Here is a 27,892-nt window from a genome sequence, read left to right as displayed (position 1 = left end):
GCTACAGAATACAAGTGATGAGTACTATATTTAACTCATTACAACATAAATATCATACATGCGTGTTCCCTGTTGATCCTTTTTCTAATATACACCACGTTTAGCGGTATTACTTCACACTGACAGGTTTCTTCAATAATGCACCTTCTTTGTGTTTAGCTTAAAGGGGTAGTCCCATTTCGGCAAATCAATGTTATTGTTTGTATGATAAAAAATTATACAAATTTCAAATAGACTTTCTGTATAAATTCCTCATGTTTCTTTAGATCTCTGCTTGCTGTCCTTCTATAGACATCTAGAAAACCTTTAAGAATTGATACAAAAAGTATATTGTAAAAGTGTATAACTTTCCTTAATTCATACAATAAAACTCATTTGCTGAAATAGGAATACCCCTTTAAATTTTAGATCCAGACTCTGTCCAATTATCTACACTTCAAGAGAGAATACGTGGCATGACCGGGCCTATAATCTGACAACTGTGTCTTTGACTAGTGCCTTGAAGGTTAAAAGCATCAAAGGTTCATTTGGCCGTGCACTCTAAAACCAGACCTATATTTAGAACAAGTTCGAGAGATAAGCTTCCACTATGCTGCACCATTCCTGTGCCTGATGTAACGTATCCTAGACAATAAGAACTTATATTTTTATATAAAATATAAAGTATGCTCCTGATGTGTTATCTCTGAGTTAGTATAATAAACTAACACAACATTGCTGATACTCATTCAGTCTCTTTTTCTCATGGAGCTCTTGTTAAATAATAATAAATCTTCATTTATATTCTTCAGCGCTTTACAGATCATAGGCTACATATACAAATAAAATAAGACATTACAGAGTCATAACATCGGCATGAAACAATACGAGTGAGAGCTCAGCTCTTGTCAGTAGATCTTGAAACCTGAGCAGCTTGTGTGTGTGAAGCTACGCTTTAATTATACATATACTTATAGAGGTCAGAAGATCCTATCTTATAACCGCTCATTGACACTTATAGCAGGGGCAAGGATGCCACAGCCTCGCCGATTTCTTTATGGAAAAGTTATTAGATATCAGAAGATACTTAGTTCAATGTTTCATTCAAAAGAAAAAAAAACAATACAGGGTTACATACAAGATAGGTTCTGTAGGTTTGTTCTTAAGTTGAGTTTGTATGTAACTCGGAACCGTATACTTTATCATTGTAAGCCCAGTCAACATTTTTTTGGTCTCTGTGACAATTGGATTTTAAAAATGTTGGATTGTCATAAGAACAAGGATTAACAATATAGCTTCATTACAGACACCTGTGATAACTGTTATAGCTGTTTATTGTAGCCTAGGACTAAAGTACAGTAAATTTCCAAAATCCAGAGGTCCGTTTGTAACTAGGGGTCGTATGTAAGTCAGGTGTTCTTAAGTAGGGGACCGCCTGTATATACATAATAATAAATTACCCACATTGCTTAGCATATAAGCCTAAGAGTAAGATTGATTTAACTCCTAGAGGCGAGCACATAGGTAAAAGTACTCCTGCAGCTGGCAGTAGAGAAGATACAGGTGGTCCCCAAGTTAAAGGGGCTGTCCCACATAGTAAGGGCCTAATTTGCTGATCGGTGGGGGTCTGAATGATGGGACCGCAACCCTCGATGACTGGAGCAGATTTTTGGAACAACCCCTTTAAGGACAGATGACTCCTAGTTACAGGAGGACCTCTCTGCCTTAGTGACCTCTGGTGAAGCTCTCTCGATCCTTATATTTAGTCCTGCGCTCATATCCACTCAGAGGCTCTGGCCTCTTAGTAAATTCGCAGACTTCGCCAGTTTAGAGACCAGATCTGAACTTATAGTTTTTCCCGGTGCACAGTTTACCCCTATGGAGCTTCTCCCGGAACAAGGCTGAGCCACAAAGTCTTAATATAAGTTCAGGAATCTTTTGGAGAAAAATCAAATTTCAATCTAGCCGGAGCTCCCAAAATACTTCTTATTGCTCTCCTATAGTATTCGATCTCCGTATGTCAGTGTCCACCACTGCAACCACAGATCCTTCCGATGAGACTATGTCCCAGTTCAGACCAGCACCAACGCGTTATTCCCCATTCGTCTTTGATTGCTCTTATCAAACAGTGTTGCTAAAAGGAATATGCAAGCAGATGGTGTAGTATGCTCCAACAAGTTTAAAATTTATTTAGTTCATCATACTCAAAGATAAAAGTTTAAAATGCGCAATAAAATTGGTAGCGGGACGCTAGCTCACAAGTCTGTCCCTGGAATCTAAAAGATTCCAGATCTGAACTTACTGAGTTCCTCCAGGCAGAGACCATAGTAAATGGACCCTCCACCCAACCACACCCCACCCGACACACCTAAAGTGTCATGCGAGTCGGGGAAAAACAGAACTGACGGGGAAGGGGAGAATCATGTACCTTCTCCCCAACTGTTGTAGCAGCAGCTGGGGCTAGTTAGGTGGGTTCCATTTAAGGTTGGGCTTTAATGATTGGGATTGCATATAGACTGTGAGCCCTACTGGCAGTGTCCCCCTTCCACTTGTAATTCAGTGTAGTTATGTACTTGTTTGTTTTCATCTCAATGTAGTGTAATTTAGACACTTATTGAATGTACATCGGCGTAGAATTAATGGGGATCTATAAATAAATAATAATAAAGTTATGACTGATATGGTGTCTGTCAGTCAAGTGCCGCCAATAGGTCCGCTTTTACAAAGATATTAATATTCAAGATTATGGTAATCTCTGACCAATTTTAGAAACATTTTGGCATATCTTCTAGGTGTGTGGCTTGTTAGTATATCAAGGTTAGGGATTGCTGCTTCCATTTATTTTTTGTTTGTCATGGCTCAGTAACTTTTTAGATTATTGTAATATTTATTGTGTTGCTAGAAATTCTGACTTTTTCTGCATTTTAACAAATTTAAGTGTTTGTTACACTATACGGCTGCATCTTTTCTCTATCCTGTAACCAGGGCAACTGCAAAACTGCAAAATTGTACAGTTGGCCTAAAACAGACAACCTGTGACTTTGCAGTTACTGTGCAAGCACCAAAATATACCATGAAGAAACAAAGATAACAGTATTTCTGGATGCTTCACGATAGTCCTGTTTATTTACCATTCATCCATTTTTATGTCTTTTTTTTATCTAGTCCTTATCAAAACAAAGTGACATCAGATGTCTAGAGGGAAAATTCACACTCTTACCTCTTATAATTAACAATCTGTTCCTTCATCTGTTAAGGAAATACGAAACTAAAGGCAGTTGTAAGTCAAATCAAAGATGGGGACTATAGAATACAGAAATGCAAGAAAATATCAAAGCTGAAAAACAGTAAAAGCAGCAGTAAAATGTTTCTTAAAGGGGTTTGCCCATGAAAGAAAGTTCTCAAATTTCAATTCCCTAGTGATGTTTACACAATAAAGCTGATTTTTAAGCCCAGTCTGTAAGGTGATTATAAAGGGGGGGGAACCAAACCGGTAGCATGTATTTAACCGAGATACGGACGTGGGGATTCATGGATCGAGATAAAAGAGCAACACAGGTTAAATTTTATATTTAATTACCTTAAGGGCACACTAGACAAACAGTACACACAATATATATATATATATATATATATATATATATATATATATATATATATATATTATATGTATAATTAGAAGAATACAAAGTACACGGGTAGGACTACAAGTATCAGTATGTAGTATGTAAGTTACCTTGTGGGGCCTAATGGAAACAGTAGGCCACACTTAATGATCCTTCCTAAGATTAGTGATGGTAAATGGTTTCCCAGAAAAGAGACACTGGGCCTAAGGGGTTCTCTGATTCTATTAGGTGCAGACACACCCCTGCACACCCATAGGAGGGCTCTAGGGACACTCCTAAGTGGTATCAGGTCCAGAACCTTGTAGAAGTTCTAGCTTCTCAAGGGGAAATCAGTGTTCTGGCCTCATTGGATCCGGGAGAATCCCTGGATCACAATGATACCAAACCTGACCCATTTGTTATGGTTCCATTCAGAGATATTTATATCTCTGTGTCCAAGAATGCTACCATAGAATCTATTTAGTCATAGTTATGTCCCTGGGTATAATAATTCCAAAAATGTATTTGCCCCTGGAGTTATGAAATGGACCATAACTCTATAACTGTCCATAGCCAACATACTAGATGAAGATTTTTATGACCCTTTGTTGTCAAACAAAATGGAGGGAAGCTCCTAAACTTTCGGTGTCCAGGTGTCTGTGGAAACTCCTTTCAGGCTCTACCTCTGGAAGTGATAGATAACACTTTAGCTCAATTAGGCTAATCAAGATTAGGCTGGAGGGAAGAGGAATTGTATACCAACACCAAGGAATATAAGGCCCCCTTCCCCTGGCTATATTTATGATTCCTTCATGATTCCTCTGTGCTATGAGATGCTGTGTGCTGACAAAGTGCCTATATTATCAGGGCACCGGGTTAATCTACACTTTTATCTAGTTTCTGAACATTCTACTTGTATTTGACACATAGAAAAAAAGAGATAAGACAGATCAGAGATGAGAGAAGAGCTCCATGAGATGTATATAAAACACAATGACACACTGTCTGCACTTCTACATCTCAGCTATAATAAAAACAGTCTACTATATGCCTCTCTCCCCTGCTATAAAGATATTGTCCAATTTGCCTGTGTAGTGTGCAAAGGGCGCCAGATTCATGATTTGTGGCTCCAGTTTTTCATGAATCTGGCCCTCCCTGCACTGCCACAACAACTTTTTGGTGCCCTTTTCACATGGGGCGTGCGACATGCTTCTGTCGGACTTTGTATGTTGACTGTTGCATGTTGACGGTCCGACTGTGCATTATAACGCACATTTTAATGAAGAAATTGGTGTTGAATGAAGAATAGTGCCGCACAAAAGCATGTGGTGCAAAAGAATGTGCAAAGTCTGACAGAAAACTGGCACATCGCCCTTAGTAAATGTGCTTCATTATCTTATCTGTAGCTGGTAGATTAAACTCTGCAGGCTGCTTGAAGGCAGGAAGTGTCTGTGTGTGAACTCATCTTGTAATGGAGGAGGGAGGGGCAGAGATCACACTACATCCTGCAAAGATTAGAAAATAGTCATGAGAAGTATCTGCCATGCCTGACCATAAAATTGTATACACCAGGACTGATAGAGACAGGTTGATATTGCTGTAACAGTTTCCCTATGAATCAGAATACACTAAATAAAGTGAAAGTGTAAATTCTAAATTAGAAAAGGTCTTTAGAAAGTAAAATACTCCCTATGAAGTTGCTTCTCTCTTCTTGATATATACTATATAAAGCTAGTCACATCACAACTGGAAGGAAGATGGGTATCAAACGAATATTCATTTCCGTACACACAAGAAATAGAAAAGCCTGAACTTGGCCATGCCTTGACCAAAAGAGATGAGTGAAGCAGTAATGAGATTCCTGGGGGCATAGTTTACATTATCATGTTATTACGAGATGCCTTGATCAATGTTCTCTCCCCTATATTTTTTCCCCAGCCATCCCTTTAGGGAAAGATGTCTACTCATGTTTTTTTATTATGATTGTAATTATTATGCTTTTTTTTCATTCTTCTCTCTTGGTAAAATGACTATTTCTGGATCAAGCAGAATATACAAATAGTACATTAAGTGAGTGCATGTCAGCTTCTACCCACTATACTGGCTAACATGATCTAAAGGGAGAAAGCCGCTAGCAGTATCTTGTGAGCTTTACAACACATGTATACGCCTTATATATATTAAAAGCAACCTAGTTCCAGATAGCACTTCCATATACCAGATCTTAAGACATGTATTGTCTCTTATCACAGGCTTTGTCTGTGTTTTTTTTCAGTTGGTACTGAGGCTTTAAGAATAACATCCTAATTGTATTTCCCTTAATTGGATAAGACATATTGTTGGGCATTTTAGTCTCCCCTGAGACCTAATTATATAGAATTTTCAGGGATACAGAACAATACTATACATAGTGCCCACTGTTTAGTACAATATTTACAAATTTACCATGATACAATATGTATAATAAATATATTACATTGAACTGAATTAGATTGCTGGTACATTTTTATAGAATTGAAATGGCTGGTCCTCGGTTCAGAAACACAAAGGATATTCCTGCACAATCACACAGTATGGAGTCCAAATTAAAATTCTTCAAAGGTGGTTCATTTAGGGTCACAGCTGCTCACATATTCCAATGCAATGGCCCTTATCTTGAAATACTGTCTCAAAGATGATAATAAAATATAATTTGTTATAGGCCTTCATCTACAAGGAAAAGGTTACAATTATATACACACAAGATGTATTAAGAATGTTCCACTTGTTTTTCTGGAGAAAGCTTGATAATAAGATTTCATCTATTTTTCTTATTGTGCAAATCTTTAATGAAAAGGGTCCACAATTTTCACAAATGAAGAGGGTGTTTTCCCTGATGGCAGCTGTCAAGGGAAAGATGTATCATGCAATCATGTCAATCCTTTGTTCAGCAGTAGATAAGACATTGCCAGAGAAGACTCTACCTATTGAAAATACATGCAGACGTGGCTGAGCTGAGCATGGGTGCATATGGGGGAGGTGGGATTAGATGTCTGATAGATGAGGGCATAGCCATCTTTATACACACATAATAGAGTAGCCAAGTTCCATCTCATGTTCTGGCAATCTGTGTCATTATTGCTAGAATCCATCCATACTGTGTTATTGGCACACTACATGCATCACCATTAAGCATGCATAAATTTGCTAGAAACTAAATTTCCTTTCACTGCTACAATATGACTGCACATATTTTTATTGTATGAGCTTTAATCTGTGTTATGACCTTTCATTTAGTCTATTCTTTTATAGACCAATAGTAAACCTAAGGGAATATGCCAAGTCACTGAATGTCCACGCCAGGGGAGGCTGGTTGCTATAGTAATAGCCATATGGCATGTGATCAAAATGATAATTAGCGGTGTCCCTGAAATAAGCCAGCACCTTGTGTCTGGATATCTAAGACTATCAGGTCTCCTCAGCACAGGTACCAAAAATGATTCCATGCTCGTATCTTTTTTATATTTGTCTAACACATACTTGAAGGTAACAGTTTGATTGCCATCTAATAAATTGGTATACTTGGAACTGGGTACATAAAGTACCACCTGCAGTATGTTTCCTAATCATCTGAGTTTCACACTGAATGATATCTTTATTAATAATAATAATTTCTTTATTTATATAGAGCACACAGATTACGCTGCACAGAGTTTGCCAAATCAGTCCCTGTCCCCAATGGGGCTCACAATCTAATCAACCTACCAGTGTGTTTTGGAGTGTGGGAGGAAACCGGAGGACCCGGAAGAAACCAACCAATCTTTATTGTTAATGATGCTAAATGAATAGTCCATCCGTTGGATAGATCATTAATGTCAGGTGACAACGGACACCAATTATCCCCACTGATAAGCTTCTCAATGTGGCAGTGGTGTGTCTGTAAACCCAATTACACTTCTCAGGCAGGTGATGTCCCGTTGTCATACGTCCTGTTTTATGCTCATTCCCATTCAAAGGAATAGAGCTCATCTGAAATGCCAAGCACAGCCGGTATACAATTTATGGCACTGCTCTCAGCGAGCATTGAAGAGCCTGTTACACTCATTTAGAGGTTTCATCAAATTCAATGTAGGACCCATGGCAATATAACAGAAATGGGATTACCAAAGGATAGGATCAGTATCTATGACTCCCTTAAGAAAATAAATATAAAACCCAGTGCAGTATTTATATTTATAAAATAGCATAAGTCTTATACTGGATATGTTGTTTAATGGGGCTGAATTAATAGTGGTTTAGACTAAATTCTAACTAGAAAACATTGCACCGTAAAGTTAACTAGCTTTGGCAGTGAAAAGTTCAGAGAAGTACACTTTACCTGTAGACAGTTATGGTGTTGCATCTGGAGTAAATGTATAACTAATTCTGCACAACCACTTTAAAGGACATCTACCATCAGGATGAAGGATTGTAAACCAAGCACACTGACATACTGGTTTGTGTCTGCACTTCCCTTTTTAAGCTTCTTATTCCTTGTTTTTTTTTAAAGGCTATAATTATGCAAATGAGCCTGGAGCCTCTCAGGCTCATTTGCATAATTCATAAAGCCTTTTTTGCATTAAAAGCAAGGGCATAAGAAGCTAAAAGAAGAGCAGATCCTGTCAGATGGGGCACACACCTGCATGGAAGTGTGCTTGGTTTACAACCCTTCATTCTGGTGGGGATGAAGGGTCCTTAATATGCCAATGTTATATCTATATGTATATAAGTTCTATATGGCTGTAGACATTTACTTTGGATAAGGAAGACAACATATGCAATGTGTACAATGGGAAAGCTGAATCATTTGTCAATGACAATTGGAATGCATGATGTTCCAGATAATTGTGGATGACATTTTCTGTTCTAGATGTCTAAAACTTTCCTGGCAGTCAGAGACAGAAGAAACAGTGCATTGTATCCAGTATGAGTTATTGCTAGATTTTAACATAATTTATTAAAACATAACTCTTCCCTTTGTCATGTTTCATCAGAGGGAAACATGTAGAACACATGGATAAGCAGCTGATTGACATTGACACTAGCACCTATTGTGTCACTATAGGGACGTCGAGTCAGTAGAGCAATTAGTCTACATAAGACATGGATAATTGCAGTGCGAGCAGAACCATCAGCAATAGAATGGCTTTAAGTGATCAGATTTATCTAAGTGTAATTATAATTATCATACAATATGCAGTATTACTGCAGATGAATATACTTTATGAGCAGATAAATGATGATGTTGCTATAGGGGACCACAGTATGCATCAAATACACTTTTGCCTACGAGCCAAGCGTACATACAACATTGTGCATGTCTCTTGATCTAAAAGGAATCTGATCATCTTTCACAGGTTATACTATGTCATAATTTTGATCCAATTTTCCATACCTTTCTTTATATGTACTTATAGAATAAGTACTAATAGAAATGTCTGTAATTCTATTCTAGTTCCATTCTTGTCCAGGGGCTGTTGAGTCCTATATCTCAAAAGCTGCAATGCCAGACACATTCCACTCAAACACAGAATCTTTTTTGTTTTATTTTGTATAACCCCTTTAATGTGAATTACAAAGTAACATTAAGACTTGAATACTTTCACCTTCTTCCATACAAATCCAGTGCAGCATTTATACTTACAAAAAAGCATATATTTAATGTATTAAATGTCGTTGAATGGGGCTGTGTTGCAGTACAAGATCTCATAACATATTGTCAATGGCTTGGCATAACCACACAGCAAGTAAGATTGTGTTTACATGCCAGATATTGAAGCCAATTTCAGTGAATATAGTATGGTATGAATTAGTATAAGTTGACATTTCACTACCTACTGATGCCCAGCTATATCATGTTGAAAATGCATGTATATGGACTGTAATGTATCAGGTTGTATGCATATCCGCTTCATTCCACCACCAGCCCAGTGGGAAGTTAGGGGATCTCTGCACTGCGGAGAGCGAGGCCTCGTACACTTACCCTTCTAAATTAATAATGAACGCCTTGATCCTCTAGTAAGGCTTTCTCAGACTTGGCATTGACACTTCCTGACTCATTACAGCAGCCGATGGTTCATCCATTTGTGATGTTTGATAGAGAGATGGTCAGTGATAGATGATAGCTTTTCTAGGCCTCCAAGTGAAAGATTTGTTTTTAACATTCTGTAATGCAGAAAATGCTGATTTAGCACCAAAAGAAAGTCCCTAGTTTTAAACAGTGTCAGAAAAGACTCACAATTTGCCTAAGCTGAGACAGGATGCTAGGGGAAGAGGAGGAGGAGATTCCTTTGGGCTTACTTCTGGGGTCATTGTAAAGATGAGAACATTAGCATTAAAATGCACCAAGATTATGGCTCTCTATACACCAAAACTGAGATATAGGAAATTAAGAAGTACAACATTCCCAACTAAGTCTTCTAAGATCTATATCCCCAGTCTGTTTCTAAAGTACATAGTCCAAGATAGGAGCATCTGAAATAAACCTACCCATCTCAGCCTGATATAAATTGAAATGTGCGACACGTCTCTGCTAATTTGCATACAGCAGTAAGGTTGAAACAAGCGATATTTATATAACATAAAGGAGCAAGGATATTGAATACCCTACCTGTGCTGTGGTGGTGAAAATTCTGATGTCAGGATTCCTTTAAGAAGCTTTTCTCAAACCAATTGTGTGATAAGTTAACACTAGGAATATGTTAGTTCTCCTTTATATGTCCATATGTGCATACCCTAAGGGAGGAAAGGTGTGAATTGTTGTTGTACTTTGTTACCACCTTATGATATTTTTTTTAATTATTTTGCATTCCTTAACCAAACTGGAGTTCTGTTATACCTGGGCCCATCTGTTAAGACCCGGCTAATGAATTCAATAGCATAGCAAGTTTTTATGATGTCCAAATTATGCAACATTGACTCTGCTACATGTTTTGCCGATAGAAATATGACATGTTATATGTTGGTTGATAAAATAGAGCAGTTTTCCGGCGTTCAAAAAGTCGCAATTCCTGGCCTTGTACTTTTTATATCAACCCTCAAGCCACTTTTCCAAAAATGGGACAGGGAACATTTATCTTTAATAGATTCTGCCCCATGTGGCTATCTCTGTGGATAGGTGGGCTTCTCCTGCTGTGGGGGGCAGTTATATCATGATCACTCATTGGAAAACCATAAAAAGACACCATAATTCTTCATGATCAAGCATAGTGTATTTTATATTTGAGTGACACTCATTTCTACAGATCGGTGCTGAATATTTAGCTTTTCTTTATCTTTTAAATCAACATCCAGTATTCATATGCACAAACAGCATGGAAATTTCTTTAGAAGCAAAATATGACGAGTGAAAAGAAATGCGATGTCTGAGACATTGCAGTGTGAGGCCCAGGGGTGGACTGGGAAATTAATGTGGCCCTGGAAAAATTTTTAAAAGAGGCCCCATGTTGTGGGCTGGTCCAAATTGTCAGAAGGGGAGCCAACACAAGAGTCATCAGATTATCAATAGTCACATTGCACAAATGCAGATACCATTCCTTCTACATATGTAATGAGGTTTTGCAGAAACTAAGTGTGTGTGTGTTTTATGAGGTTCTGCATCAGCAGAGGTATGTAATATGAGGTGTACATAAGCTGAAGATGGTAGTATAAGGTTCTGTAGTAGCTGATGTGTTTGATGATCTATCACCTGTGGAGTGCTTTATGAGGTTCTGCAGCAGTTGCGGTGTGTAATCTGATGATCTACAGTAGCAGAGGTGTGTTTAATGAGGTTGTGCAACATCTATCATGTGTATCAGGTTTATATTATGAGGTTCTGCAGCAGGTGAGATGTGCATTATGATGTTCTGCAGTAGCTGTGGTGTGTTCAGTTGTTTTCAATGTTACAACTGATAAATGTAAATTGCCCTCAAGTGCACACTCAATTTACACTACCATACAGAGCGTCTGAATAACACCACCATATTTTAAATAAATATTACAACCATATCTTGACCACATAATATAGTCATATTTTGACAATATAATACCACTACACCGTGGCTGAATAGTACAACTATACTCTGACTGAATCCCACCCACCACAGATTGACTGAATAATAATTCTATACGCTACACTACAGCAGGATAACACGCCTGTAAGTTACACCACCATATTTTAGTAACAAACACCATCACAACATATGTGTATAATAGCACCATATGAGGCTGGCAATATACAACAATGCAGGGGGTGCTTTAGCTGACATTGGGGAGGCAGTACATACAGGCAGGTACAACCACCTTCCCCCTGCAGGAATGCAATTATTTTTACTTCATCAGTTTTCAAACACAGGGCAGTAGTCCCAGGTGAAGCAGAGAGTTCTGGGAGGTCAGATATGGCAGATATGGGGAATATGGCTGCCAAGTGGTCAGTATTTTATGCATTGAATAAGTCTGTGCAGAGCTATAGTATATACATAGATAGAATACATTCTATCAACCACAGAAAACAGACTTCAACCACAGTTTTTGTCGTCAAAACATAATAAAAAATTTTATTATGTTAAAAAATATGAGACAGAAAATTGTTTGGACAAATACACTGTACAATGTTACTGAGTGTTATTGCTGTTTTAGCTCCTATCACTCCCTAGGTTGCTCAGTGTAAGATTCCAGGGTGTGCCGGTGGGGACTCTCTGAGCAGATAAATTATAATCCATCTTGTGGTTAGATTATTAAGTTAGAGGTGTATATATACTTTGATCTGGCTTCTGACACATAGGGAGATGAGAAAGATCAGAGATGATGAGATGCATGAGATTGCTATTACACAGAGGCTGACAGACTTTTACACTGTTACACTTTGAGCTCTGCTACATCTCTGTTCTCACAGATATGTGCCTGCCTCCCCCTTTCTCCAGATCACTTATCTCCTTATAGTTTGCAACCTCTCTATCTGCTCACAATCTCCTGGCAGGAAGTGATAGTCTTTGAGCTCCGTGTAGGGGGCGTGGCTACAGGCTCAGAGCAGAGAGAGAGACAGAAATCTCATCTGTACGCTGTCACATACAAATACAAGATGGCAGCCACGCAACCCTAAGTCAAAAGTTACAGGGTCGTGTCTAGGGGCAACTGAAATTGTGTACACCAGGACTGATAGAGACAGGTTGGAATTATATCTGTGAAATGCTGTATTTTTGTTAATAAGTGTGAATTAGAGAATGTGTTATTTTGTTATCTTGAGTACATATAAGAAACTTGTCTTCGTGGGAATCATGGGATGTGGCATCACAATGGATCTGTGAAGAGATGGATTTAATACCAAGATGGTTCTGCATTCAATATTCAATTTTGGTTTAATTTAGAGAAAATACCATTATAGCAGTTGTTAGAAGTGGATAGAAGTGTCATGTCAGTTGTATATTACACGGGGAAGGTGAATATATATCAGTGTTATTGGTGATAATAAAGAGTATTGTTAAGTTCATGATAATTTCTATACTTTCAAAGTTACACAGATAATGACAAATATAAGTACTTTGTATCTAATGTTTAGCAGTAATTCTGATGATGTATATAGAGAGCACGCTTTCCAGTGGCAGATGAGATAAGAATAATTCCAATTTCTTACTGGCATATTATCTTCAAGCAGCCAGGACTTGTGCAATTAAGGGAATACTAAGTGAAATTAATGTGCTTGCCATGCTTTAATAGGATTCAGTATTCACGTGTCTTATCAAATACTTCACGTGGCGTAGAAAATTCAGGCCAGCTTCATCTCTCTTTTATCCGTGGAAGTTTATGTTGCCCCTGTTTGTGAAGATTCAGTAACATGGAAGTTACTGCAATGGTTTTACTAAGATTATAGCAGCCCTGTATTTTGGCTTAGGTCACCGAATACAACAAATATTCTTTTCCATGCGTGTACACATGTTAATTTAAGCATAGTCATGAATCACTGGTGAGGTGCAGGAATCATTGGTGGTTAGACCCCAAAAAGAAAAGAATCCTTGTGTTGGTCATTCATCTTTGGTTCCAGTTAGTTATTTACAGAATTTCTGGTACATTTAAAAAAAAAAATCCGGAAAATTATTTTCAAAATGTAATAACATTGTTTAATACATATATTAACTATATGCACATATACATTACCACAAATTACAAATCAGCATATTATTGTATTAGCTTTGCATACAGACTTCCTTGCTAACATGTTCATGCCCCATATTTAAATCCACACTAGATGTTGCCACCACTGTCTATCCCAAATTAGATATTCCCCTTTCCCCCTTTAATACCATCTATGGCCAAGAGGCCTTTTCATAAAGGACACCTGTCATCAGGTCTCTGTAACTATTACTGTCACCACTACCTGTTAGAGCAGCTCCCAAGGATCCCATCCCAGCCTTTATCTAGTTATTTCATACATTAATCATTCTAAAATAATCTTTTCTCTATTATGCAAATGAGGTTGGGCACTTGAAGGGAGAAAAAGAAGTCACCCCGATTACCCCTCCTTTCTCCTCACCTGCTCATGTCTGTGTGTAAAATATAGAAAAGCATTGCTAGTCCTTTATGTGCTGCCTGAGAGAGACACAGACATCAGTGTCACATCATTATACAGGCTGTCATGTGTATAGGAGTATCTCATACACACAGGATGCAGGGGGCGTGGCCACCATCACCAGGAAACACATAGAGGAGCCAGCATGTGGAGTATCACATCAGTATACAGGCTGTCAGTTATGTGTATAGGAGTATCTCATACACACTCAGGCTGCAGGGTCCATGGCCGACAGAACCAATAAAAGCATAGAGGCTAGTGATGTGTCGTTCGTGAACAAGCCAGCTCAAAGAGCCGACTCTTGTTTGTGAATGTGACCTGGCTCCTCTGGGAGCTGATGGCTCAGTTAACCTCGCCCCTAACCAGCTCATCACGCCCCCTTTAACCAAAAACAATCAGGTTAAAAGTGTTGTGGAATGGGCTGACTGAGACTTGCCTGCAGCTCCCTGTTATATATTTAACAGGGAGCCGTTCAGGAGCCAGAAGAGCCGGCTCTTCTTAGTGAGTGGAGCCAAATGAGCCAGCTCACTAAGAAGAGCCATATTCCCATCTCTAATAGAGGGAGCCAGGAGTGTCACAATATTATACAGGCTGTCAGTCATGTGTATAGGAGTATCTCATACACACACACATTCTGCAGGGGGCATGACCGCCAGAACCAGGAGTGACACATCATTCGACAGGCTGTCAGTCATGTCTATAGGAGTATCTCATACACACAGACAGGCTGCAGGGGGCATCAGCACCAGGAAGCACATAGAGTTAGCAAGCACCAGGAGTCAGATCATTATACAGGCAATCATGAATAAGCTGGGCAGCTGAATATGATAATGGATCATTGGACCCATCTCAGGTCATTTGCATACAGCTTTAGTACCTGATTGTTTTTGTTTACAGGCATGTAGAGGGGCAAAGCAGGGATAGGGGCAATGTTTTCAAATGGCAGACAGGTTCTCTTTAGTTATTTACCAGTATATAATGTGTCCAGCTTTTCCTTTAATCCGGAACCTGGGTATCAGTTCTGTCATTATATTATTGGTGGTAGAGACCCATCCGTTCACACCCTGGCAAACTACTCATCCAATTGTCTCCACTGTCCCACTGCCCACTTTTCATGCCTACTTGTCAGCCCATGATGGTTATATCTGTACCAAAATCTCTCTCCTACTGAAAACAAGAGAAGGATATTGGATCCTTTCTCTGCAAGTTGTTCTGTTTGCCCACAGTAAAGCAGCATGCCTTATATTCTGAGCTAAATCTGGAAATATTCTGCTACAAATTTAGTGTTGGTCAAACTCTGCAGCGATATCATCCAATTTCAGCCATGTGGACATAACCTAATGCACTTATCTTCTCTCACTAGCAGAATAGAGGATGCAGGATTTATGTCCTCATTTCTTGCTACAGGGTTCCCTCAAAGTTTAATTTATTAATGTAAAGTATGCAGTCTGTAGCCCTCTTATGGATGCAGAGCTAAAACGTTCCTATATGTCTTTTGGGAGTGTCATGTGTTGACCTGGAAGCTATGGTGCACAAAGACCTGAGTAAAGTTGGCCCCCACCTTGCTCAAATGAAACAAAATTGGTGTCAAACGTATGTGCTACATTTGTGCTGGTTTGTGCAGCAAAAAATTTTAGTTTCTGCCACTATAGTTTTTAAGATATTAATGAAAGTTTCCAGAGGTCATCAGAGGTCAACCAGCCCCCCCACATTGCCCAAAATCAAACAAAACGGGTGCCAAACAACTCTGCTACGTTTGTGCTAGTTTGTGCTGCTCAAATTTTTGTCTGTGCTGCTTTTGTTTTGAATATATGAACAAAAAATTAAAAGTCAAAAGTTCAACCAGCCCCCCCCCCCACATTAACCGAATCAAACAAAACTAGTGTCAAACGTTAGTGCTACATTTGTGATTGGCACCAGTTTTGTGTGATTTGGGCAATATGGGGGGGGGGCTGATTGACCTCTGATGACCTCTGGAAACTTTCATTAATATCTTAAAAATGATAGTGGCACAAACGAAAATTTTTGCTGCATAAACCAGCACAAATGTAGCACAACGTTTGACACCAATTTTGTTTGATTTGAACAAGGTGGGGGGGGGGCAACTTCACTTAGGTTGCACAAAGCATATGTTGTTGAAGTCTTCTGCTCTACTATTATTATTAATTTTTGTGGCTCTTAGCTCACAAAAAGTCATTAGTACAACATTTTATCAGCACAGCCAGAGTATGGAAACAACCAATCCCCCAGACTGACAATGTAGTTTAAGAGCTTCAACCCAGATCTTTCTGCTAGTCTTCTATAGATAAACTTTTTGTCTCTCATTTTTTGCTTCTTGGATTGTTTTACCTTACGTTCCTTACTCCCACCCCTGCATCTTCTTTGGGCTTTCTAAAGTAGGCTGAGTTATCATTAAGATGGCCACCACTGGAAACTGTAAGTCCCATTATCCTTTAGTTCTCAGTAACCCCTCCTCCCTCTTATGCTCTGCTCCCAATGATGATATAACTACATCTCTATGTCTCTATGGAGCTGACGGAGATCGCCGAGCGAGGCGCTTGGCAATTTCCCTCTGCTCCATTGAGATGTATGGGGCAGAACAGTCATGCGCGGCCTTGTGCTTCATTACTCTCATGGAGCGACAAGGGGTCCGACGGAGGTACGTGGGACCCCCATATGACCCCTCATTTTTGTGATCTGTGGGGGTCTCATCACTGAGAACCCCATCGATCAGCAAGTTAAGCCCTATCCTATGGATAGGGCCTAACTTGTTTTGCTGGGAAAACCCCTATAAGGACACCCGACTTAAAGATAACCCCTGGTTACAGAAGGACCCCTCTGTGCACTGTGACCTCTGGTGAAGCTCTCTAAATCCTTTACTTTGCAGATGCCTGTAATATAGTTTTATTGATAATCCTTGTTCCCATGACAGCACAAAATGTTGAAAATCCAATTGTCACTGGGACAAACATTTTTTGTCTTTAGGTACAATTATAAAATATATATACGGTAGGTATAGGTCCGGCTTTCATACAAATTCATTTTTAGAAAAAAACCTAAAGAACATATGTTATACGTAATCCGGGGACTGCCTGTATCTATGCAGTGAATGTAATTAGATATATATTTTTAATATTTTGCCAATGCTTACTGTTCGTATACTGGCATATAATGCATTGCAGTTTAATTCTAATTTAAAGGCAAATACAAGAGTGTTAATTATCTAGATCTCAGTCATAGAAACCTATACTTAAATGGCATGTGGGCTGTGACAGTTCATAATCAACCCACCTCGAGCTACAAGCAATTCTTGCTGTGTACTTATAACATGGAAGAAACACTAGCTGTGTACAATTGACTTTTAAATCACTTAACACCCACAGTTAGCTGCTTATTGTGTAGCACTAAGTGCAGTGTAGGCTTATACCTATCTAAGACAAATACATTAAGACACTAAACTGGACCTAAAGCTACAAATGACCATGACGGTGCAGGAACTTTAGTTTATCAGGTTAAGAGTGAAAAATGAAGTTAAACTCATTCTTCTCTTATTGTGGTTTTTCTTTCTGTATTCTTAATTACCGTATATTCCGGCGTATAAGACGACCTGGTGTATAAGACGACCCCCCTACTTTCCTGTTTAAAATATAGAGTTTAAGATATATTCGCCGTATAAGACTACCCCTTTTCCAACGCATACAAAACACCGGTAAAAATATAAAAAAAAACAGATTTGAATTTAACATGGTCCTTTTTTAAATGTAAATTCTTATGACATGCAGGTGTATAGCAGGAAAACTGTCGCTCATAAACATAAGGCATACAACAACAACATTACCATTGCAGCACAGCCCCCAGTAGTATACAGCACAGCCCCCAGTAGTATACAGCACAACCCCCAGTAGTATACAGCACAATCCCCAGTAGTATACAGCACAACCCCCAGTAGTATACAGCACTGCCCCCAGTAGTATACAGCACTGCCCCCAGTAGTATACAGCACAACCCCCAGTAGTATACAGCACTGCCCCCAGTAGTATACAGCACTGCCCCCAGTAGTATACAGCACAGCCCCCAGTAGTATACAGCACAGCCCCCAGTAGTATACAGCACAGCCCCCAGTAGTATACAGCACAGCCCCCAGTAGTATACAGCACAGCCCCCAGTAGTATACAGCACTGCCCCCAGTAGTATACAGCCCAGCCCCCAGTAGTATACAGCACAGCCCCCAGTAGTATACAGCACTGCCCCCAGTAGTATACAGCCCAGCATTAAAAAAAAAATAAACATATACTCACCCCGATGCTCCCCCGATGTCCGCGCCGTCTTCTTTCTTCTGCCGGGCGCCGCCATTGATCTTCCCCGGCAGGCGCCTAGTAAGACGCGCCGCTGCTGACGTCATACTAGGCGCCGACCCGGGGAAAGACATGGCGGCGCCCAGCAGAAGAAAGAAGACAGCGCGGAAGACTGAAGACAGCACAGCGCGGACATCGGGGCCAACGGAGGGTGAGTATTTTCCCCCCGATGCCTTTTTGAGGCTGCCGGCAGCTTTTTGAGGCTGCCGGCAGCCATCGCTGTGCAAACACCCGCGATCGGTGCTAGCACCGATCGCGGGTGTTACCGGTAAGCCTTTGCTGCAATATGCAGCAAAGACTTACCGGCTATGGAGAGGGCTCAGCCCGTGAGCCCTCTCCATGCCGCCGTATAAGACGATTACCGGCGTATAAGACGACCCCAGAGAAGACAGAAGATTTTTCTGTCTTCAAAAGTCGTCTTATACGCCAGTATATACGGTATGTTATAAAATGCCTTAAGTAAAGTTAAATTGTGTAAAACATATAACTTGGAGTTAAAAATTTGTAGCACACTGTGTTTGCTGGGCATTATTGATAGCATGATGCTGGCTATTACAAAAAAAACAACCCAATGGGCCACATTTATTAAAGCGTTTGCGCCAGTTTTCACATTCATGACAACTAGTGCAGTTTGCCTGTGTAGTTTCAGCATTTACTGTGACACATCATTTAATTAAAACATGCACACATATATCTATATATATATCTATATATATATATATATATATATATATATATATATATATATATATATCTCTATATATATAGATATATATGACCTTCCTATACAGTATCCTCCATAAAGAATACAGACATATACTGTGGCCCTTTACAGAGACATCTATGTACAATCAGCCCCTTAACTGGATATAGATATATATGTATATACTGTGCCCTAGCAGAAACACTATATATCATCACTGTGCCACAACACAGACTGTATACTGTATACACTGTGTCCCAACATACTATATATATATATACTGGCCCTTTTTAAATTATTAAAATTGCTGACCTTACCCACCCTCCGGGGGTTTACTCTTCCTCCTGCATCTCCTGGCTGCTTCTGATGACTCGTAAAGTGTGATGATGTTATCATCAGACTGCAGGGTCACTGCCGAAGAAGACATTTAGGCCCTTTCCACACTTGCGAGTGTGATGCGATGAACTCGCATCACACTCGCACGCATGCTGCCGGGAACGCACGGCCCGAACGCTGCACACCGGGAGTGAACTCAGCATGTCAGTTCACTCCCGCGGTGCAGCGTTTGGGCCGTGCGTTCCCGGCAGCATGCGTTCATCGCATCACACTCGCAAGTGTGGAACGGGCCTTAATCCACTTTATGTGGATTTCCGACCCGCACATCATTTCAGGCATGATGGGGCAGAGGCATGTCTTATTTTTTATTTTTATAAAAGAATTTTTTTGCCTCTGCAAGTTGTTTCAAACTGGGATAGAAAGATAGAGAATGGGGTACTTAAATACAAAATAGATGATGAGAATAAAGATATTGGACTATAGGATAGGCTAGTCTTTAACATCTTGCAAATAAACCAACCAATTTGAACATGCTTTGTGCAGCGCTGTGCAATCTGTGTGCGCTACATAAATAAAGAATTATTTTATTATTAAAACATTGGTTGAAAAAGCACTGAAAACATGTAAAAAGTTTAATTAAGGGACTGGGTTCAAGGAGGACAAACAATCCAGTCAAAGTGCGGCCTTGAAACAGGGCAGACAAATAATTAAACATAATAAGAGTGGTAATCAACTGATATGGCATATAAGGTACATAATTGCATGTGCAAAGTATAGGCACAGAACAATAGTCAAAATTCGAAAAAAAACAGAAGTACAATGGTATAGCAAGAGATAAACGGACAATAGCTAGCCATGGAATCTAAACAGCTGTGGACAGGATATTAACAGGTAGCCAGAAAACTTCAGCCCCAGATGACTGGAGAAGAGGGTTGTCCATAACAGACAGTTAACTATGGCTGGACCAGAGGAGAGCTGCAGAGGGGCAAATAGACTCAACATAAACCATAGTTCACACTAGGAATGTCAAACTAAACAAGCAAACTAAATATCAACGCATCCTAATAAGCTACAGAGGAAGTCATTGGCATGGATTTTACAGGGAGTAAATCACTACCTGATGTCAGTGTTCTATAGATGTTATGTACAAGTCTCTGAAACACTAGGGAAAAAATGAGCATGGGGTGGGCCTGGGGGATGGTGCAAACTTCAAAACTACTGCAACTGCACACTACTACAAAGTGTGACCTTATCTGTCCTGACAATGAACCATTCAATTCATGCTCTATAAATCACTGGGAGAATGGTCATTTTTTGCAGTCACACAGAATACACAGTAAGGGCACATTCACATCGCCGTCTGCGGGGACGTATATGTGGCCGCAAATTTGCGGCCACATGTACGTCCCCATAGATGGCAATAGCGGCGCGGCGCAGATACGGTGCCACACATGTGTGGCACCGATCCGGCCCGCACACCGCAAAAAGATAGAGCATGCTCTATCTTTTGGCGTGTGTACGGCCGTGCGCTGCTATTCTCTATGGAGGGAGGAGGGGTCACCTCCTCCTCCTCTCCAGCACACGGCGGTATGCTCCCCGATGACGTCACTCAGAGCAACTATCTGGTCACATGACAGCTTTAGGTCATACAAACCCAAGGCTGTTTGAATTTAACTACTTCAATACAGTGTGCGATTTGCTCATTATAATGAATGATGAGGAAAATCCCCATATACTGCTATACTGTAGCATGGCCGTATATGGTAGCATCAATCAGATAACCTAGGGTTAAAGTACCCTAGGGAGTCTGAAAACTTGTAAAATTGTGAGCTCCCCCGGCTTCTTGACTGGATCTTAAGAGAGACAGGACATTGATAAATCAGTGCATAGCAGATATGAAAACACCTAAGGCAATACTTGGATGCTAGTCTATAAGGTACTACTTGGGGTATGTGGGGCTATTCTGATATGGCAGGTTCTCTTTAAACTATGCCCCTTTTTACAGGGGCACCATAGACAACTACTTACTTACAAAAATCTTCAAATATAGAGGGTATGTGTTATTCTGAGACATTCATCTTGTCTGTTATAATACCAAATCATAGAAACTGTCACACCCCTATGATCAGTGTATCCTCCTGCCACTTACTGTTGCTCAGCCGATACCAGTAAATTCTGGAATGAAATCACTATAGTTATCTAGGTCAAAGCAGAGATAGACAGGGCTCTACTCATAGATCGGCTATGTGTCCAATAATTCCCAAGCATTTGTACTAAGAAAACAATTATCTATCCATCAATCTATCTACAGCACCTACATTGGTTAAAGTTTAAGACTTATTCAGTTAATACACAAAATTGGTTTGCCCTGTATTGCCTGACACTATAGCAGACTGAGTTATCACATCAGGTTAATCCAGTCGTGTTAATCAGTGTATCTATCCCCAAATTATCCTGCTCTATCAATATGCAACATGGGTGCTCAGTTGAGGGTTGATAATAATAAATAATAATAATAATTCCTTTATTTATATAGCGCACACAAAAAATACGCAGTGCTGCACAGAGCTTGCCAAATTGGTCACTGTTCCCAATGGAGCTCACAATCTAATCACCCTACCAGTATGTTTTGGAGTGTGGGAGGAAACCCACAAAAACACGTAGAGAACATACAAACTCTTTGCAGATGTTGACCCTGGGACAGGTCCCCAGTGCTGCAAGGCTGTAATGCTAACCACTAAGCCACCATGCTGCCCAATCAATCCCTTGCAATATAAAACATGAAAAAATGGGCTGCACTCCAAATACTTTATTCCACAGTGGAACCACATTTATAATGTTTTACCTATCATTATTATATATGGAATGGAAGTCCAAGACAGCACTTTGTCAAACCAACAAGGTTGGGTGCAAATCTGCAGATTTCAGGTACAAACCTTTTTAATAATTACAGAAAAGCAGGCAGCACTCCAAAATTCTGTGAAGATCTAGGTGAAAATGAACTTCAAGATGGCATTTCGGCTTGAGGAAGGTTAATTACACTGAAATGTTGCCATCTTGAAATACATTTTTCACTTCACTAAATTTTGGAGTGCTGCCTGCTTTTCAGTCATTATGTAATATATGAATTATCTATTTTTCTTATATCAGTCATCTATTATCTATCTAATATATTTACTTTTTCTATTTGCTTGTCTATCCACCTAAGTTAAGCACTTAGCTGCTGAATAACCTCTCATCCTGACAGTCTTTTGCAATAGTTCAATATTTATCTAGTGGTCATCTAAAGCCCATTATGCCTTATGTATATGCAGACAGGCTGAAGACCCTATTATAGTATATATGTTGTGATTTATTGTGGTATATTCCTCTCAATGCCATTCTACTCTGGTTTATCCTTAATGACATGTATGGAACTATTCTATTAATCAATAGTAGAGATGTATTGGTCTTCTATTCTTTGTGAATACTCTGCTGAGCCCTCCTTGGCGTTTCTTTCTCTGCTCGGAGCTTTCCTCCTTTGTGGAGGGAGCAGATCCTGTTGGTAATTGGTTGAATCAGATTTAACAATGCAAGCAGATAAACATTTGTGGCAGCGCTGCCATGGTAACGTCATTCTGCTTCTCCTCCTATCCCCCGCCCCAGTCTCCATCTAGTCAGCGACACAGTGGTCCGTGCTGTGGAGAGGCTTTCATGGCAATGCTCTGTGCTGGAGAAACTGCTTTAAAATGATGAACGAGGAAAGTAATCATAAAACGGATGGAGGGGAGAAGCATAATGGCACCAACTTAAGAAGGAAAAGACCCCGAAAGGTAAAGTCTGGATTTAAAGGAGCACTCTTCCCGGGGGTGCAGGGCTGCTCTATTAGGCGTGTCTGTGCTTTCTGCTATCTCCGCTCACTGTGACAAGTGAGCAGTACTAAGGATGTAACCAGAGACACAGCTCGCTACTGTTTACACTTAGAAATCCCAGATGCTGACTACTATTTCATGAGACTCAGGCTCATGTAGCTTTATTGGATGGATTGAACTTACTGCTATGACCCGCTCTTTAGTCTGATTTTTTTCATTTGTTTCTACAGCTTTGATTTGTCTGTAAAATATGAATATGTTTTTACTACTCCAGAGGTTGCGACTAGTTTGATGATGTAGAAGGGTTGAGTTTGTCATATTTAGCTGCGTTGAGGTTATCATTTCAGCGAATCTGTGTTGATATTACTTGGTATTCATACTTATTGCAATACCTAAATCATGCACCCCAGAGGGCTATGCTACATCTCTGCCTATGGGCTGTTTCATGTCATAGTAAAAAGAATAACCATGTAGTAGGAAAGGGTTAAAAAGTGCACTTTTATTTCATATTTTAACAAAGATTAATATTATCTGTGCAGACATTCTGTAGGATGTCATCCATTTATTTGGTAAGGTGCATCATATAATAGTGTATTATGGCCACACCCAGTCACCTAGGAGAAGATGTACAAATACCATAGAACTGCTGGCTAACACCTTGCTGTGCTGATGTAGGTTTACTATATAGACATCAAAAATGACACCAATCTACAATATGTCTTTTGACAGAAAGCTATTTCATTGGATCCGTATTTTAGGGTATAGCTTCACTTTCAGAATATAATTCTATCTTGTGTAAAGAAAGTAGGATGCTGGTTGTAAACAGCAAGACTTCTCTATATGGGATGGGGAGTCTTTAATGTTTATTTAAACCCACACCAGATTTATTGCAAAAATGGCCACTTCTGAAAATCAGTTCCAGACATGTAAATTATGTTGTTTGTGCAGAATGTACATGGATTTCTGCTAGATTTCTACATGGGAAAATCACGGTAACGTCCACAACAAATCTGCCATATGTGAATAATGTCATACGTAAGGAAATAATAATTGAAAAACCCCAAGATTATAGCTTATGGGTTTATAGCACAGAAACAGAATCATTCTTTGCCCGTAGTAAAGGTTTGTTTGAGTGACACATTTACAGGCTAGCACAAGGCCTTGCAATAGTAATTGTCTACCCAATCAATACACCATTTAATAGCACTAGGGGATGAGGACAGTCTTTTCCTTCTTCTTCTAGGTATCATTGTAAACTACATTGTATCTACTTCTTATGAGCAGTTCAGGGAGATAAGCTGGCCATAGACAATCACGACCAAAAACAACAATCAGATGTCGTGATGATCATAGGATCGTTTATCAGCGAGTGTCCTATGAACAATACCATATTCTTAATTGTACAGACGTAGTTAGTAACTATGATCAGTATTATCACAGCAAAGTATTATAACTTCATAAAACTATGCTGAAAATTTAAAATTATGAAATTTTATGGCATTTTGTATTGAATGTTTTGTTGGCAATCATTTTTGTGTGGTTGTTATTTCAAATGTAATGTTGCATTTATGTACACAGTAATGTTGCAGATTTTTTGGTAAAAACATTACAAAATGAAAGATACAATTTTGATGTTGTTTATTTGCTATGAGGATCAGGTGGTAGTGTTGTGTTGGTACTGATACTGTTTAGAATGGGTGTAATCCAGTATTATCACAGTAGATTTCCATGTCCAGACAATATTTTTCTAACAATATTAATATATGTTGATGTAAAGATGAGTATTTTTTTGTTTCTCAGTTAAACTAAATATTTTTGTTCTAATAAATGGAAATAGTGGTTGGCTTCTCGTCAAGCTTCACTTCTACTTGTGATAATAAATGCTTTCCCCTCAGCAGGACGTGATAGAGACGCACACTTTCTTACTAATTAGACGATCAAGAGGGACTTATTAATGCGTGCCAATGATTGATGTACAAATGCCATGTGAGCCCTCGTAGAACTGGGCCTTGTGTAATTAATGATTTCTCCTTAAAAAAGCAGGTGTCTTCTGCGAGGACAAATATGTTGTCAAAATAATATACGGTAGTAATAGTTTAAGAGGTTGCTGATCTGTGTAAAAATATAACAGCAAATAGGGCCTGTTTTTCAATATCCCAGTCCAAACAATACTTTTCAACCAGTAAACCACCCAATGCTGGGTACATGGGCCAGGCTTTAAATCCCCCACATGAACCTCTGCAATCTCATTTCCTGTGAGTTGTAAGCTTGTGAGGTCTGGTCATGCACCATTGACAATACAACAGACTGCCCAAGTTGCTATCTCTGGCAGGCATCCACCTGCTCTATAATATGTATCCTAGGCCGCCAGCTCATACATAGCCAGTTGAAACCACGACTGTGTCCAAAAACATTGGGCCATGTGCTATCCATTGATTCAAAGGGAAAGCACACAGGCAAATTATATTGTGTTATGCATGCAGCCTTACTTAAAGGAAACCTACCACTTGTAGTGGCAGGTTTCTGATGGCAATACCGGGCCCAGCTCAGGGTGAGCTGGTGCCGGAGCTTATTTTAGTTAGTGTTTTAAACCGCGGTATCGCGGTTTAAAACACTTTTTAAACGTTATAGCCGGCGCAGGCAGGTACGCGCTCGGCGCTTACCGTGCACGCGGCTACATAGGAAGTGAATGAGAGCCGCGTGCATGGTAAGCGCCGAGCGCGTACCTGCCTGCGCCGGCTATAACGTTTAAAAAGTGTTTTAAACCGCGATACCGCGGTTTAAAACACTAACTAAAATAAGCTCCGGCACCAGCTCACCCTGAGCTGGTGCCCGGTATTTCCATCGGAAACCTGCCACTACAAGTGGTAGGTTTCCTTTAAGGTTGACCCAGTCTAGTAAAACCAGCTGGTGCTGACACCATAGGCCCAATGGCAGTAATGATAGATATCCAAACAGTACTTGGAACAGTAATTGGAACTTTATAGATTTTGATTCTTTATTACATTGAGTGTTTTTGTTTGCAATGAAAATGTATTACCATTTAGTTATCTCTGGGACATAACTATAGTGGGAATGGTGACCAATTGCCATAACTAGCAAATAGCTAAAGTTTGTGTCAATACCTGTAAATTGTAAAAAGTATTGATAAGTATGGAATTATTACATTAAAGCAAGCTTAAACCACACTCTTTTTTTTTTTTACTCGTATACATAGAAGTGTTGAGAAAGTAGCTAAACATTTTGAGGATGTTTGGGATCTGTTTAGGAGAGTTACCTACTACTTTAGGTTTTTGGAAACTGTTCATTGAACCCCATTTTATTCAACATTTGCGAGAAGCTGAGCATTTTGGACACTTATTTCTTCCCCTGTTCATACATTTACAGCGACATATACTTTAAAGTCATTAGTCAGTACTCATTAAATATTTATTAATATGTATAGCTGGCTGTTTTCATCTACTATGAGATGTGGCTAAACTCCTACCATTAGTCATATTTACTTATATTCTTTATGATTCTATGTGACATTGTGTTTATGATTAACATTTATGGTATGAATGTAATTTGTGTTCCAAGAAAACTGTGGGGATGTGATTTAGCTTTTCTGCTACTTTCTCAGATGCAATGAATAGCATACAAGTGGCTGTCATCCAAAGCAAGAAAACTACTCACCATTTGACACCAACATTTTAGCAGTTGATAAATTACAAGATGAAGCCTCATTGGATCTGATTTTCTTCATGCTCAGTGGGATCGAGATATGAACAGCTCAGAGGCCAAGTGTACAACTTGACTTATTGACAGGTTCCTCAAACCGTTCTTGGATATTTTTGGCAGTGAGGCAGTTGTGTATATTTCTGTTAAAAGAGATAACTGGTATTGGGGAATCCTAAGAGGGGGAAACTTGGTCTGCAGTAATGTTCGTAATGGGTCGTTTGTGTCAGGTAACATCCTTAGGAATGTCTGGACCCAATATTTACCAGCGCAATATTCACCAAGATATTATTGATCACTATGTGTTGTATTTGTTATACCTTGGGTTACTTTGTTATGTACAAACCACTGCATACTTGGAGCACCCTGCAAAATTGTAGTTTTGGATATTATGTGAAAAAGCCATCATCAACATTTAGGCCATTTCCAAGTCCCTTAGATGCTTATATTTGACTTTTTTCCAACACATTCACTGACAGTTTACTTCTCCCACATGGAATTTTCCCTCCATTGCTATCTCAACTAATAAGTGTCCTTTAATATTATGAATAATTGGGATATATTTGTGAATTAATAATAATCCTCTCCCTTGAGGCAGTTTCTGTAGATACCTATTGTTCTTGCTAGAACGTAGTAGACAGCAGTGTCCCTTTTACTACAACACTGTCTGCTAGCAGTTATATTCACACAAAGAAAAAGTCATTCACAAAGAGAAAGTTTAACAAATCTCCTAGAACTGTCACTTTGTCAATAGTAAATATAAGCAATGTTAGATATCCATGCTT

The 27,892-nt window shown here is 39.4% G+C and overlaps 1 protein-coding gene across 3 annotated transcripts in view; it reads left to right on the top strand.

Moving 5' to 3' along the window:
- The window catches only part of ANK2 (ankyrin 2), a 336,471-nt gene that overhangs the window by 117,756 nt on the left and 190,823 nt on the right, over positions 1-27,892 (top strand). Inside the window, exon 1 of one of the 3 annotated variants that reach the window (XM_072119237.1) lies at positions 23,175-23,351. The exons of the other annotated variants lie outside the window; for them this stretch is intronic. Within the exon in view, the coding sequence (XP_071975338.1) occupies positions 23,268-23,351 (84 nt within the window). The 5' untranslated portion in view covers positions 23,175-23,267. Of the gene's footprint in view, positions 1-23,174; positions 23,352-27,892 lie in introns of those variants that run through there. 3 annotated transcript variants of the gene reach the window in all.

This window comes from Engystomops pustulosus, chromosome 1 (genome assembly GCF_040894005.1).
Source record: "Engystomops pustulosus chromosome 1, aEngPut4.maternal, whole genome shotgun sequence".
Classification (NCBI taxonomy): Eukaryota; Metazoa; Chordata; class Amphibia; order Anura; family Leptodactylidae; genus Engystomops; species Engystomops pustulosus.
Note: the sequence above shows the minus strand (reverse complement) of the source record. Positions and strands in the feature narration are given on the sequence as shown.